Raw genomic sequence first — 16,141 nt, forward strand, 5'->3', positions numbered from 1 at the left:
TACCCCTTTCTTGCTAGCCTGACAGTGTGCATTCCTATAAACTGTCCAAGCCCCAGCTCTGCAAATAGAAGAGGTTAGATAGGTTTTGAGTTATAGTGTGACAAGAATTTTTTTTCTCCTTCACTAACCAATAGGTTCATTTAGAATCTTATTATATATATTAGCTAATTATAAGGGAAAAAAAAAAAAAGGCAATAAAAAGAGTCCATTAAACACATGAAGCACTGCAGAAAGACAGGAAAGGAATGAGGAATAAAAAAATTCTAATTACTAGCATTAGATAATTGCATATAAAACAGACTTTCTCTCCTGTTTACAGATCAGGCCAAACCCAAAATCAAAGGCCAGAAAACGTGTCTGTAATTTTACATAATCTGACATCAGATTCTTATCAGTAGATTTAACTCTTATGAGATCTTACCATTTCTTCATCAGTTCTTACCAAGGTGACCGAACTGTTTTTCACGGCAAGTCTTACCCAACATTTACACACCTCCCCTCTCTCCCTCCCTCCGTTAAGCATTTAACTGAATGAATATTGTGTTCTAGGATGCAATTTATTTAAAAACATTTATTTTAGGCAAAATTAAACAGACATTTGAGATTACATAGAAATACAGTTTCCAATTGGATCACGGAGCCTTTTCATTAAAAATGCACTGTTGTGTTGATTTAAGCGTTTTCATATGGATTGACCAGTTATGCAATATTTAACCATGCCATTTGCAGTCAACTATCATAAAAATTGGTAAAGAAAACATTTCTTAAAATGTGCAAATATTATCTTAATGTTACCATTGATAATAAATGACCACTAAATATATGCTTATTATGTAAAGCTTTTTAAAGTACAATAAAAATACAAATTCTATTTGTTAAAAAAAGGCCATTACTATGGCTACTAAACATCCTCATTATACAAATTCCAAAATACTATATGACAAACAAAATTATAAAGACTTTTCTTTATGAAACATATACTATTCTATTTGTTAGTGATTTTATATATATTTATATATTTATATATAATATTCTATATGAATGTTCAAAAGACACTAACAGAAAGGAAGACTATTGTAATGTAGAACATTAAGGCCCCTGTTCAGCAAGGTACCTGAGCACACGTCAAACTCAGAAGAGGAATAATGCATTCAGGAATAATTCATTTCAGCAGACTTTCAAAGGCTATTGCAGAAGTACTTCATTGAACAGGGCATGAAGATATATATGTGACAGTGAATTTGCAAAATACATTTTTTGTGTAAACTGTAACTCTTAAGGACAAAACCATAACACTATCACAAAAAAACTTCTCATGAAAAAGAGGAAAAAATACACAAAAAACTATTTTTTTCCACATCTTTATGTTTTATAAGGGGAAAATAAGAGAAGTTTTAGAAGGATTAAATTGAACTAAGGTGGTGTTCGGGCATCAAAACACTGATAATAATACTTTTCTGACATAAGTTTAGCATATCATTTTATTGCTTATGTTAAAGATTAGTGAAGAGTATGCATAGACAGGTCAGTGTTGAACTCACTAGCAGCTGAAAATTTTGGTTTGCAGTTGTTTGTGTAACATGAACAAGTAATGAGTATGAAGGACTCAATTCTTGCAACAAGCTTCAAAATTATATTAAGACATACAATATTGATGCAGTCCATGAAAATAATATCCAACAGACCTGACTGAATGCTCAGGTGTTGAAAACAACTTACAGAATTGATCCCAATAAACACAGTGCCCGCTTGTGCACAAAATTACAGAAATTTCTAAGTAAATGCAAGATCATAATCTTATTTTCAAATTATTGTTAGCATGTAATGAATTCCAAATTATACACTTTATGATTTAGCTATAAAATATCAAACAAAGGGTAGTGACTTTGTAATTTCTGTGATTTAGGAGCTTTTCTATGCTCATTAAACACTAATTAGCAGACTAACAATTTGTTAGCTTCTAAAACATGATATAAGGACTTAAAAATATTTTGGATTTTACAAACTAGTAACAACAGATATACAGTGTAATAACTGTACAAGGTAATAGAAATTAATTACATAGCATTCAGATTTCTTTTAAGCATATATTAATGGTAGGTATTTTCTGCTTTTCTTAACTGCAATTGCAATTAATCATTTGACTGATTGAACTTTAAATAATGGCTTAAAAATTTCATTTCAAAATACTGCCAAGTAAAGCATTATGTAAAAATCATGCTTGCATGTTTACAGAGAGGTATGTGTGAGCTTTCTGAAGAACTTCTCCAGGCTAATAGTCATAAAGCATAGTAAACTTGGGCAAAAGTTTGAGAGAAAGAAACACAACAGTGTAATTTAATTCATATTTCATAAACAAATACAACTTTTTACATTTGTACAGGGAAAGACTGGAACTAAGTTGGATTTTTACAGAAGCAAACCTCATAAGAGTTTACATGTTGAAAAAAGCAATTTTTGGCACATGGATAATACTTGTGAATGTGTGTTCAAAATAAACACTGCGTAGGAATTTCACATTTATTTTCTTGGCATCAGCATCTGCTGTCTAGTGGGTCAAGACAAAATACTGTGCCTTCAAGAGTTAATCCCATTTTGAACCCCTCCTGCAATGAAACAAGACATAGTTAATAAAAAGGAAAGCAATTTCTGGAGGAATATCACCTTTTCCTACAAACATGTAAATTCAAGCTTATTTTTAGGTCAAATTCTGAGCATTAGCGCTTCAATGACTTTTTGAAAGGATGCTTCACAGGATAACTCACATTTACATTATTTGGTCAGACAGTTTTTCTAAGTTTCTCTTAGTCATTAATGTACAGAAGGATTTATCTGTGTTATAACAAAAGAAATAACGTTTGTATATTAAATGAAGAAGTATTATTAAAATAAAAACATTGAATATTAGTTTACATAAATTGAACCATGTTGTTCTTGTGTAAAATTCAACATAGTTTATAAACAGGAAATATTAGATTGTTATATAAACAAAAGTTTATTATATTTATACTTGAAGGAGATCTAAGTCATGAACATTGTTATTAATTCCACATGTCTCTTACAATCAGTAATCCCTTATCTTAGAAGTACTCCAACGAAAAGCATAGTGGTACTCAACAAAATCTCAGAGGCTTGTTCTGAATCATTCACTGTGTGGTTACATTGACAGGTGTATGCTTTACAGCCTACGGTCATCTGAGCCTTGCTAAAAGGCAAATAAAATCATACCTGCTTTATTGCAGAGAACAAAAGGTGAATTTCTAAGGCATGTAACGCTCAATGAAATAAAATATGATGTTCTTTAGAAAGAGCAAAGGAATTCTTAAAAAGTTCAGATTAAAATGTCTCTTCTATTTTATTAGCAGAAGCACTAAGATAAAGTAGACATTCCCACCCACCCACTTTACTGAAAATAACTTACTTCTCAAGTACCTGTATTAGGTTTACAAAATGTACCAATTCTAAAACAACATTGCTTTTAACGTGGGGAAAATACTCGTTTTCATTTCGCTTTTTTCTTTGAAATAAGCTGATTATTTATGTCTTGACCTCCAAAAGAAAAGTCATCTTTAAAACCAGAAAATTTTGGTATTTTAGGTGAAAATATTGTAAAGGTGCAAGCAACTGGAAACAAGGGCTCTGAATAGAAATGCCATGAGAACATCAACTCCAGTGGCACCTGTTCCAGTGTTCAATTCAGTACGGTCTGAGCCTACAGTTCACTTGGAGAACATTTATCATGTGCTATGAAATCAATACTATGTACTTTTATGAAGCAAGCATGTTGTAAACAAAATAAATCTTCTGGTAAGCCAGCCTGTACTGGGACTGGGCATAAACTCAAGTCTTTTCTCATAATGCATAGGAGTACCTCAAGAGGATACCTTTTGGCTTTAAAAGATAAATCACAAATCACATCAGCTTCATTTCAAACAAATGTAAACCACATGCTAGATTTTTTAAAGTGCATGAATATTTAATAACCCCATCAGCTACTACCATCAGAAGAGCAATGCTGAGAAACAGAATCGAATTCCTGGAGATGGTTACTAAATGATCTCAGATCTTCCAAACAAAATCCACATTTTCCTAATATTCATATTATAAGATGGTGAGACAAAGCACTACTGGATTGTAAACCTTTTCCAACTGTGCTTACTTGCCTTACCTGAGTGACATAGTGCTGCCAAAACTCACTGCTATATTTGACTTTTTTCCCCCTTGTGCTTTTTAACAAGCTATCAGGAAAAGTGTTCAATGCAGAAGATATTTCAAAAAAACTGTGTGAAGTTCCAGGTCAAACACAACCTGTTATAAATGGGCATTGCTCATTTGCCAAAAGGATGCAGTTTTGTTGATGTAACAGAGGAGGACTGCTTACACAAGGGCACAAGTCCTAGGATTAGCCCTACATTTTAGCCTGCTGAATCATAAAACCCTCAATTTCTGTGCATCTTAAACTCTGTCTAAATATTATTTTAAACTGTCTAAAATTTAAAAATTATAAAATTATAAAAATATATAATTATCTTAATCTGTCTAAATATTATATTAATCTGTCTAAATATTTAAAGGATGCTTCCAGTTTTGAGATTGTAAAAGGGATAGTCAGTACTTCAACCTGGAGACGCTTAATACACTGGTTTAACTAGGACATGCAAGTTCTTACATAGCCCCCCAGAAAGCACTTTCAAAGCTGTGCCAGCCCTATGACTGAACACGCATACTTTCCAGGTCCTTCTGCATGCTCTTATCTTTCCTCTCTATATTTGAGTACTGTTTGTTGGTGTCTCATGCAGCTGCATGTCCAATGCTGTTTTTCTGGCCACCTAAAAGCAAATCAGATCTGTGCTTTGTAAGTGTGCTTATCTTAGTGCTGCTATGTTGATCATGGAAGATTTTTTCTTATGTTCACCTATTATATTACGCAAAATTCACTGTCATCACAGGGTCAGATCCTACAGTTACTTGTAGGATCTAAATTTCAGGGCAACCACAAGGACAAAAAAAAGACAAAAAACAGACAGGACATCAGGATAGCCACCAGGGCATTTTTCAGACCACAAAAGAATGTCAAATAAAGATTTATTTTTAAGAGTATTTAAGGTAGAGGAAAAGAAGTGTGTAGGATTATAAACCAGGATGCTCAAAGGAAGCTAGACTGCCTCAACCAAAATTCCCATTAAATTAAACGTGGCCCTCAAAAAGGGAAAAAATCATAGTGTACTATCCCAACAGACTCTTTAACAAAGTGATTGTAATCAAATTCCTGAAGATCAGGAAAGCACAGACTTGATACCTCCCACATCCATCTCCATTCCCAGCCCCACAAGTTTTGCGAGCTAATTCCAAATTCTTCAATAATTCTGTATTTTTGCAGATTCCACTTTGGCAAATATATGATAATTTAAAAATTGTACCCCATCAGCTGTCATCAACCAAGCTGTAGAAAGACAAGGTTTTAAGAACAGATTCTCCTTTATATCAAGACACAGCTGAACTGTGATTTATGCAGGCAAGAATATCAGTATCCTATGCTGTAGTTTTCATGGTGATGCAGAACACTTACAGCTTTACATCCGCTTTCAGGAATACGGTTCATATACACACACTTTTCTCAATTCTTACGGTTCCTACTTGTTGTTACTGTATGATTATTATAATACCCATCGTGCAGTATGTGCCTACCTTCTACTCTCCACTCCAAAACCCAGCATTAACAGCTGTAATAATAATGATGTCAGTTGGAATCACTGAGTAGTCATAAATTGAGTTATAAATTGTTTCATTTTTATCCTTTTATAATAAACTGGATTAATGTATTAGGCAGAATACTTTTTCTTTAAAATGACATATAGTCAGCACTTGGTACACATTACGTACTGTATATATAAAATAGATATAATTAATTTTAATACTCAGAATTTTAAAATATTCAATATAAACATTTCAGCTTCTACAAATATATGTTCTTAGCATAACACACTGCCTGTTCATCAAGAAACATGTGCACCATGCCTTCCTGTACTTTAAGGCCTCGGGAAACAGCAACTTCTCATTTAGTCAGAAAATGGTTCAAATCAGCTGACCATTCCCAGATACTGGAGAGGAATGGGAAGAAGAAGGACTATAAAGTGTACTGGGCCTTGCTTCTGTGCTCATATCTCCATAATGACAGTGTCAAGTAACTTTTTAACTTCCAAGATGACTTAACATAAGTACTGAATATTGTAGTTACCCAGAAAAATGACAATATTTTGCTAACAGATGTGATGGGTCTCAGAGAAGCAAAGCTTGTTTTCAGTGGAAAATATAACCTGAAAACAACCCCTCTTCCAGAACTCCCACCTATTTTTTTGATTCTTCATGATATAAAGATGTCAATTATTCTGGCTAAAAACAACAAACAGTAAAAAAGGGCAAGTACATCCATTTTATCACAAGGTAAATATGCCGAAGTCAACCCCTTATGGCTCTGCCTGAGGTTAGCTTGTTTATCCCTTCACCACCTGCCTTTACTCAATGAGTTTAATTCAGCCCAAACCCAATGAACCACTGATAAATCTACGTGTCTCTGAGATGATAATTTAGAGGGCTGAGCATAACTTACTTCAGATGGAAATAAGACAAGCCTCCTGACTGCTTTGGGCCATGCAGGGAGAATGGCCTGCAGCTCCTGGAAGCTTTAGGATATTAACTACCTTGAGATTTTAATAAATCATAGCAGCTGTTGTTGGTATGATTCAAGATCCAGGGAAACTTCCCTTCACTGCAAGATTTCTGGGAAAATAGATTTATTAATGCCTGGATGCAGTCAAAATAGGATGAAAATACGTTTCAGCACAAGGGTGGGGAAACAGGAGGTTGGAGAGTCATCAGAGAGAGGTCTGAGCTGTAAAACTCAGATCTCAGCACATGTTGGAGTTTAGAGCTCTCCAAGAAGATCAGCAGAAATTGGACTGAGAAATGGAATAGAAAGAGCTTAACTATGAAATTTGGATCCTCCCTAAAGCTTAAATGTAAGCTGTTCCCCCAGAAATTGAGAAATTTGATCTGATCTCATTAAATTCAGAATAATGAATACAAAGCAAAAGCACCCACTAGTGAGGAGTTTGTTCCCCAATGCCTCTTCTGCTTTGCTGTGCTTTCTTCTCCCATTTTTCTTACATGGCATCTTCCAGCACACATGTACTCTGAAACAGCTTTTCTGCAGACTGGGGCATGACGCCTGACATAGCTCAATATGAGGAATGGGACAACAGACTGGACTGAGCTGCTCCGGCCGCTGGCTGGCTTGCCACTATGACTTCAGGTTAAGCTATACTTAACAACACGGTCTCTGAATAAGCTTATATTTAGAACTATTTAGAATTATATTTAGATGTTTTATTATATAAATGGCATTTGCACGTTTATTGAAATATACATATTTACTGAAGCTGAGGCTGTACTTCAAAAATGTGAAGACATCTCCCTTAACTTGGCACTTCAGAGAAGGAAAGCAGCTTATATTTTTCCTTCATGTTCCCTAATTTTAGACTTCTCAGAGCACATTACATGCTTTGTGATTTTGCCTTTTGTAGCAGCCATTTTTCTCTTCTTCCTTATAGGCTGTGTCTAACAACTGCTGACCTTTAGCACAGCTATCTTCTGCTCATTGCAAGTTTTAAAGTAAGTATTTCCAATTATAAGCACTTTTACATCAGTGACTGTACTAGTACAAAAAAAAAAAAATAAATCTATATATCACAGGTTTGGGTAGACCATCAATGACAATCCAAAGAAAAGAACTGGACATTTCTCTAGAACACATGGAAAACAAACAGCAAAGAAAATGAAGGCTTAGTATTGTCAACTCAAGAAAACTAAAATCAGCTGTCTCTACCTTAAAAATTGTAGGCTCCTAAAACTGAAAATGTCCCTGACTTACAGGATTGCATACATAATAAACAAATCTTAAAAGTTTATATATATATATATATATACACACACATACTCACATTCATAAAAATGAAAACCCTATGTATGAATGAGTGCACATTTCATTTGTAAATGATTTAAATGCCATTATTAAAATATGATATACCAACCATCGCTGACGCTAGGCACCCAAGGAAAGCATAAGAAGAAAAAAGAGATATTAGGAAAAAAAAAAAACAACAAACATTTCCATCAGTATTTTTCACCACTGATTCATATTAATATAATCTATAGAAAGAACTTCTGCATGGCAACTAAATTTAACAGTGACTTACAAAGTGATCGAAGGATGTCATAGGAAAGTAGCTGGACATAGCTTTTGACTTGACCAATCTCAGAATTGACTTCTACCCACAACCCCCCATCCTGTCAGCTTTGCCCTTGATCTCAACTGGATTACACGTGAACAAGTTTTATGCCAACACAAAGACTTACTAATTCATTTTTAGTAAAGGTTTCAGGGTATGGTAGACTCTCTGTGAGACTAGTTTACAAATCACACAGAAAAGTGAGAAAAACGTTTATGTACAGGGCAAACTAACGCAATATTCTTTGCAACAGGACATAGCAATGCATTAAAATATCTTTTATTTTATATCTTATTTTTCTTAGGTCAGAGTAAAAGCTGAAAGAAGTTTTCCATTTTATGGCTTCAAAAATCTTTGATAAAGATTTCTGCTGACCCATTTACTGATATTTTATAAAGTGATGACACTTACAAGTCATGGCCTAACAGTTTGCAATTTTGTCAGAACATCACCTGTAATAAGAGCTCCTAGCATGTGAACTTACCTATAACCACAGGATTTTTCCCAGTATCCACAGATACTGTAGTACATTTTTTCCTAAAACAGGTTATATTCAATGGAAGGTGATATATATCAATGTGAGGTGTGAAAAGATTTGGGCTTTTATCTCACAGTGAATGGATTTTGCCAGTGGTGCCACCCTAAAACTGACATGAACAATTAAATTTGCCTGTGAATAGGAATTCCGAAATTTTACTTCGGAAAATTAAACTGTACTTAAATTGTAGTAAAGACATTTAAAAATGAGGAACTACAAGAGCCTGAGAGCTAGCTCTTATACTTTGCAGACTGTCAAGATACAAGAGGTCTGGGAACGCTTCCTGCTGAGGAGCCAGGAACCTAGAAATTCAAGTTCCCTGTATTTTCAGCCTTCTGTTTTGCTGGCAGGCTGCTGAAAAAACAGATAAGCAAGGTTGGCAAGGAACTAGCAGTTTAGAAAGCCTGACTGAGAAGAGCAACTTAGTCCACAACTTGAAAGTTTTCTCCTATCACTGCTTCAAAATTGGGTCAATATCTGAACAGATACCATAGAGTATTTCAGATCCAACAAACATTTTCTGATGAAAAAACACATCAGTTCAGAATTCTTGAATCAATTTTTAATAGTTAAGCCCCGGAATGCCTTAGCAAATATGGATACGTTTAAAAGCAGCAGAAAACTGCTGAAGAATAACATGGTCAGTGCATCTCTTGCCTCAGCTCTTTCTTAAACTTCACTCAGTCCCTTCCCAGGCAGGAATAGCAGTATCCATTTTGCTTACGCTGCTGAGAAGCCTTAAATATGTGCAGGTGTCTGTTTGAATACCACTGGCTAACATTTGAGAGGAATTTCAGGCAGACAAATTCAAATTCCAACTCAAAGCCCATGAGTACAAAAAGAAACCATCAGTTTTTTTTCCCCAGGTACTTGTGTGTGTGCAGCTTAGAAAACATTTTTAAAATACTCTAAAGACGTATTTCAATAATATTCATATTGCCATAGAAAAATACATAATTAACAACTCAATAATTACCTGCATCTCATCTAGTTTGGACTGAATGTCTGGAGGGAAATCTCCTGCTCCGCAGCTAAAAGGGTCAAAAGGTTCTGCTCCAAAAAGGTCTCTCTCTGGAACAACAGAAAAATGAGTCACTGAGAGAAAAGGTGTGATCTATGACAATAGCTCCTTGAAAAAGTCAGCTTACATCTCCTTAAAAGGTGAATAACAACACGTCCAGATACACAATTGATTAACTGCAATTTTTAACATTCATATTTGAAAGTCCTGTCTTGATTGGTTTTCCAAACCTTTATACTCAAATATTTTTCCAAGAACACCATCAACTTCTGTTTGAGCCTCTATGTGGTTTTCATTAAAGGCTTGTGCCTTCTGTAAGAATTTCAGGGACCCGATGAGAAGAAATTCCAATTTGAATAAGGGAGCTCCTATTGAAGTGCCTTCTGTAATCAGGCTGTATAGGGGTTGCATAAATGAAGAGGGAACAACTGCATGTCAATTGCCAAATTTCATCTTAACATTATGTCAGAAGCACATTTTCCCAAATAAATTAGCCTTCCTATCTCCTGTCTGCCACTCCTCACCATCAGGTTAAGGCCTTTTGTAAAGACAGATGACTACCCTAACTTAAGGAAGGTCACTTGATAGAGGTCCTCAGTGCACAACTGGTAGTAACAACTAATTACCAGGGCCATAAAACCCAAGCAAGGAATAACAGGTTTAAAAAAAAAAAAAAAAAAAAGAGAGAGAGAGAGAGAGAGACAGAAAGTAGAAGACCATGAAAGCTCACTTACCCTAAAATTCCACTAAATCTGTATCCATAAATACAATGATTACAAATGTCTCTCTGTCACAACATACAGTTTCAAACTTTTTAGAAGCAGGATACTGTCTAGTGCCTTTTTTTTTTTTTTTTTTTTAAATCTGAATAAGAAACACTTCTAATATTTTTTTTTCCCTTACTCGAACACTGTAATGCTACTACTTCTTCGCATGCAACAGTCTATATAGATATATTTTTTCTTCTCAATATTAAGATTTTTTTCTCTCCAGGTAACAGTGCCATCTATATACACTTGTTCAATCTCACATTGCCTTGACCAAAACTTGTATGAAGCTTATTTTTCTAACACAATTCAACCACGTTGGGGGCAACACTCAAAGTTAACGCAGTTTTATTACTGCTGGAGAAAATATTAAAACCATTATCCTGTATTCTGACTTTCATTTTTGACCAGCAAGAAACCTGGTAATCATACTACCTAACTTTAAACAGTGTTACCTTAAAAGCCTGAAAAGGGCTATTAGTACCTTGGAAATTAATAGCTGATTTTCTGGTTTAGCCTAAAATTTTACCCTTAACATAACTGTGGAAGCTACAATTGAGAACATGACACAAAATCCATGTCACAGTGTTACCAGTCATGTTGTCACAATGCTGAAAAGGCTGCATATATGCTCGTATAGGCTAAATGTAAGTAATTACTTTGGCATCCATGGAGTCCAAATTTTAGACCTCTACATGGCTAGGCTCTTCAACGTTTTATTGTACACACAAGTGTCCATGGGCTTTGACCTAAATCATTTGGTGTTACCATGCTGCATATTTAAATATATGCATATATTTTAAATAATTAGCAGCTACCATTATTCCCATAATAAAGTTCAGAAGCAAGCAGGAACTTGATTAATAACATGCTTAAAAATCACCTCTAGCAGCTACACATTGTCACATGGCAACAGAAGACGGCCCAGATCTGAGAACCTTATTCCAAAAGCCCACTTGAGCCCCCTCCAAATCTAGACTTTCCGTCTTTCCTGGCAAAGGCAGACCACCTTTATGAAAAAGAGACTTCAACTGGGATAATATAATGTAAAAAATAGGATCTACCTCACCCTTGTCTCTCTCACATCCAAAATGGGTCTGCTCCAGTGTAACCAGTGTCCTTATATGTTTTTGTGCTCCTACTTGGTGACCTTCAGATGTGGAGCAGCTTTAACTTTCAAAATAACCTCTACTGAGGAGAAAGCGATTATGCTTTGTGTGTCTCATAAATCTATTTGTTCAGTATCTAAGTCCATTTTTTTCCCCTCCTCTCTTTTTTATAGGTTATTTTTTACCCTAAAAAGGAACTGTCAGTTCTGTGTGTGTTCAGACAGCTAAAAGCAGCCAGTTTCAACACTGAGCCTTCACAAATATTCGAAGAATGTATTTATGAAAGACACAACTTTCATTTCTTAGGACTGAAAGGCCTTATCACTATTTTTGAAAGCACATATTTTGTACATTATTCTGCACATTTTCTCATTCATGCCTAATTATTGTGCTTTTATTAATGACAGTACTGAGCTAATTAGCAGGAGAATGGCAGAAGCTTTAGCTCCTTAAGTGGAACGTGCCTTCACGTGAAGGATTATTTTATTCATATTGCTATTCAAGGCCAACTTTAAAGTTATCCAGGAAGTAATTTATCAAAACAGATTTTTAAAAACAGATTAAAAAAAAAGATGAAAACAGTTTCTTAAAACATATTAAAACTGTACGTAATCAAATTAAAAATAGGTAAGTATTTCCTGGCTGAGTTTCTGTGAAATAGTTCAGGAACTCTCTCAATTTGACAACCATTTCAGTGAAATGGCTGTAAAAGTGCATAGTACAACTGCTTTTCTGCCTTTAAAGATTATGTGTTATATGAGAGAGCGCATTGCTAAGAGTCAGGGAGAAATAATGCACCACGAAATACTTTCAATATCATCATCAGGATTTCTCTTTTGAACAGAACCTGAAGAAAAAGTAGAAACTGGATGAATACTAAAATTTAGTCACTACAGAGGCTCCGATGTTGTATGGGATCTCCATAAGCTTCTCTGCCAGTATTCACCCTGCTTTTCACTTTTGTGCTCCTTTTTAGTAGAGACTAGAGAAACCAGAAGTATTTTATTTCATGCTACAGTATTTGCATGAAAATATATTAAATATAACAAGAATATCTTGCCCGACACACTCTTAGAAATAATTGTAGTGTAGATAGGCATTTCTTTCTCCAATACAAAGCAACCAGTAAGCATTTGAAAACAATCTCCTCAAACAGCACACAATTTCCTTTCCCTCATTCTGTCCAATCCCATTCCTTCTTGGGAAGAAATAAACTCACTGCTTGGGAATCAACAAAAAAAAAAAAAAATCAAAACCATGAAATGCTAACATTTTACATGCGTAATTCAAACCACAGAAAGACATGAACAGGTAATAAATTCTTGTTTCTGTAAGTAAGTAAGATCTGATATTCAGGACAAGAAACAAGTAATACTGGAGAGTAGCAGCCTGCAGTCCATGGTAAACACCAATCTAGCAATAACCAAGCAAACAAAACTCTACAAATATTTGGCTTTTCTGCTGTATTTTGAATCCCAATCTTCTTTACATTAGCTATCATCCAGATACAGAGTTATGCTGATATGTGGTTTCCCCAGATGTCCTGGAGCAGCTGTGATGACAAAAATTAATCACACTGAAGATAAGGACCCAAGAAAGTATTTGGAATAAGCTGAGGTAGTGAGGTCCAGGAAACCTTTCCCTTAGCTGTAGGCTACTTTTTTTTGTTTGTTTGTTTTCCTTTTTCTTTTTCTTTGTGTGTGTGTGTGTGTGTGAGAGAGAGACAGAGAGAGAGAGAGAGAGAGAGAGAGAGAAAGAGAGAGGGAGTTATTACACCATAAAAAAAAAGGCTCCACCATGACAGACTCTGGAAAGATAGCGTCTTGGAGCAGATTTCTACATCTGCCAGTTATGACCTTGGATTACTGCAGATGCCTTTGAGTGAAATAAATGTTGGACAATTCAACAGAATGTTCCTCTTCACTCTTCTCTGAGATAAGACAATAATGCTGTGCCAACAAGAAATACACAAATTTATTATTTTTTCACAATAACTTACAAGAACACTTGCAGTCCCTTACCCCATGCTCTGAGGAAGCAGCAGTATGGTGTTTAACACTGTATTTTTGGTTGCACTAAGTATGTGTTAATCTTTCAATTAAATAATTATTGTATTGGGCTGCAATATTTCTGTTTAGCCTGCAAGCCAATCACTGTAAAATCAGCATTAAAGGAAGTAATTCTCAGAAACATTTTGAGTAGAAACACAATTCTGGAAAGGTCTTTTGTTTTTCAAAGAGTCACTCTTTTGTAATTATTATCTAAAGAGACATCATATATATGACCAATCTGCAAATTCCTTCCCAAAGAGCATGAACTTTTCTCCTCTAAAATAGTCAAAAAACAAAACACAACAAAACCCATTTGCTATTACTTAGATATCCACTACTGTGTAGACATTTACTGAGAAGCCATGTTGCTCTACTGCTGAACAAGAATTAAAAACTGCAAGAATCTTTTCCCTTTTAAAAAAGCCAAAATGATTTGGAGATAACCTTTCCAAGAAAAGGTGAGTGCTGTACTCTTCTTCCAGTATTTGCAATCTGAGGCTTCATGAACTACTTGCTGAGCACTAATCAAAGCAAAAGACGTCATTTATAAAAATGATAAAAAACAATAAAACCATCCTATAATTTCATCAAAAATGATGGGAAAAAAATGCTCCAGTGCTGTGACAAAGAAAAAAGAGATAAGAACACAAAAAGACCACCTCAGAAAATTAGACTCAAAACTTTGGTTCATCTTGGTTGTCACCTATCTGTCTTGTACTGGAGAAAGAAACGCCAGCCTGCCTCTACTGGCAGCAATAACATATAAAACAATGCATTATTGTACACATTATTAATACTGCAACATAACACAGTTTGAATGAAGTTCTTAAGGGATCTGAACTTTCTCATCTAAGACACTAAGCCCTTGTTTGAATATAAAATCTCCTTCTGTTTCAAAGTGCATTTTTGACATATGCCAAAGGATGTTAAGTTGATGAACGCAGCAGTTTGCAACATATAATATACCAGGACACAGACTGAAAGAGCAGGGATCAATAGTATACACAGAACAGTATATCATTCTGTAATCTCCCTCTGAAGCACGGCACACAGAGGAGCACGCAGTATTAACAGACAGCTGACAAGACGCGGCACTGCCTGCCACATCTCTGAACTCTGTAAGCTTAATTTAAATGCAAATGAATCAAGTGTAAAATAAACACAGCACTTTTAAACAGTGCACATTGTTATTTATCATATTTTCTCTATTAGAAAGTCCAGTGAATCAAGAAATACAAAATCACACAGGTGGAATACTCAGGAACACTCAGTTTTGGGTGCTGACTTCCATGTAAACCCACAATTTCTTGAAGTGGAACCAGGGCAGGATAACTGCTAAAATAATCTTGTCTTATAATTCAATTCAAGCTACTACTTTTGATTTTGGATTTGCATATTGAGATAAATTTTATGACAATATCTGAAGTTTGCATTTTTGTGGAAAAAAAACAACAAAACACAAAAACAGTTAATGTTGGGGGGAGGGCGTCTTTTTTTCTGTTCTTTACAAAGACAAAAAAAAAATCTTACTATAGCAGTTTTGTTTCTAGTAAACTTTGGTTTAGTATTCTACTAAACTATGAAAGAACTATTTTAACACTTTTTAATTCTGTTAATAGGCCTTTTAAAAAACCTCAAATTTGTTTCAAATTATAAAATATGATTAAATAGAAGAGATTTGTTTATTTATTATTAAATTCACACCCTCAAGATCTCTTCAGAGGGTGACATCTCTGTAAGAAAGGTGTGTACATAAGTTGTTGGGGAATATTCTCGCTGACTGAAGTTTCACACTGCATCTTTATAATTGTGCAGTTTGCACTCATACCTGAAAATTCTATGTACTAGCAACATCCCCCAAGATGGATAGAAACTCTTCAGATATGGTGTATGGTGGCAGACAGTAACATTAATGTTCCTTAGCCATACTAAAATAGGCATGAGAGGAAGTACCTCCTTCAGACTGATATTCCTACAAACTCCAGCACTGTTTGTATGTTTGCTTCCCTCTCCCTCACCTCCCCCAAGTCCCCAAAGCTTTCAGAAACAATCTGTGGACTCCTAAATGACTTCCAGTGAAGCTGAGAATCTTAATCTAACGGCCTTCAAACATTTGGAAAATACATTTGCTATTATTAATCATCTTTTAGAGATTTTCAGGAATTTCCCACTCATGTTGGTTCATCAACTATAACTGAAAAACAAAGTTGTAGACGATATATGAAATGCAGTATTAAAAATATTATTCCAAGACTCTACAACTTGAGGGATTTCTTAAACTCTCTTCTGCATCATCATTCACCATACTTATTCCACTTGCTATCTTCCCAAGAAACATAGATTTTAGGTGCTACAAATGTGGCTTGA

At 34.9% G+C, this 16,141-nt stretch overlaps 1 protein-coding gene across 8 annotated transcripts in view; it reads right to left on the minus strand.

The window, feature by feature from the left end:
* Positions 1-551: 551 nt before the first annotated feature.
* Positions 552-16,141, minus strand: part of GULP1 (GULP PTB domain containing engulfment adaptor 1) — a 152,208-nt gene continuing 136,618 nt past the window's right edge. For 5 of the 8 annotated variants that reach the window (XM_032190367.1, XM_032190362.1, XM_032190369.1 and 2 more), the window contains 2 exons: positions 9,803-9,897; positions 552-2,606 (listed from right to left, as the gene is read on the minus strand). In XM_032190367.1, the coding sequence (XP_032046258.1) occupies positions 2,535-2,606; positions 9,803-9,897 (167 nt within the window). In that variant the 3' untranslated portion in view covers positions 552-2,534. Of the gene's footprint in view, positions 2,607-8,090; positions 8,102-9,802; positions 9,898-16,141 lie in introns of all 8 variants that reach the window. The other 3 variants (XM_032190368.1, XM_032190365.1, XM_032190370.1) reach the window with 1 other exon arrangement.

The sequence above is a fragment of the Aythya fuligula genome, chromosome 6 (assembly GCF_009819795.1).
Source record: "Aythya fuligula isolate bAytFul2 chromosome 6, bAytFul2.pri, whole genome shotgun sequence".
Taxonomy (NCBI): domain Eukaryota; kingdom Metazoa; phylum Chordata; class Aves; order Anseriformes; family Anatidae; genus Aythya; species Aythya fuligula.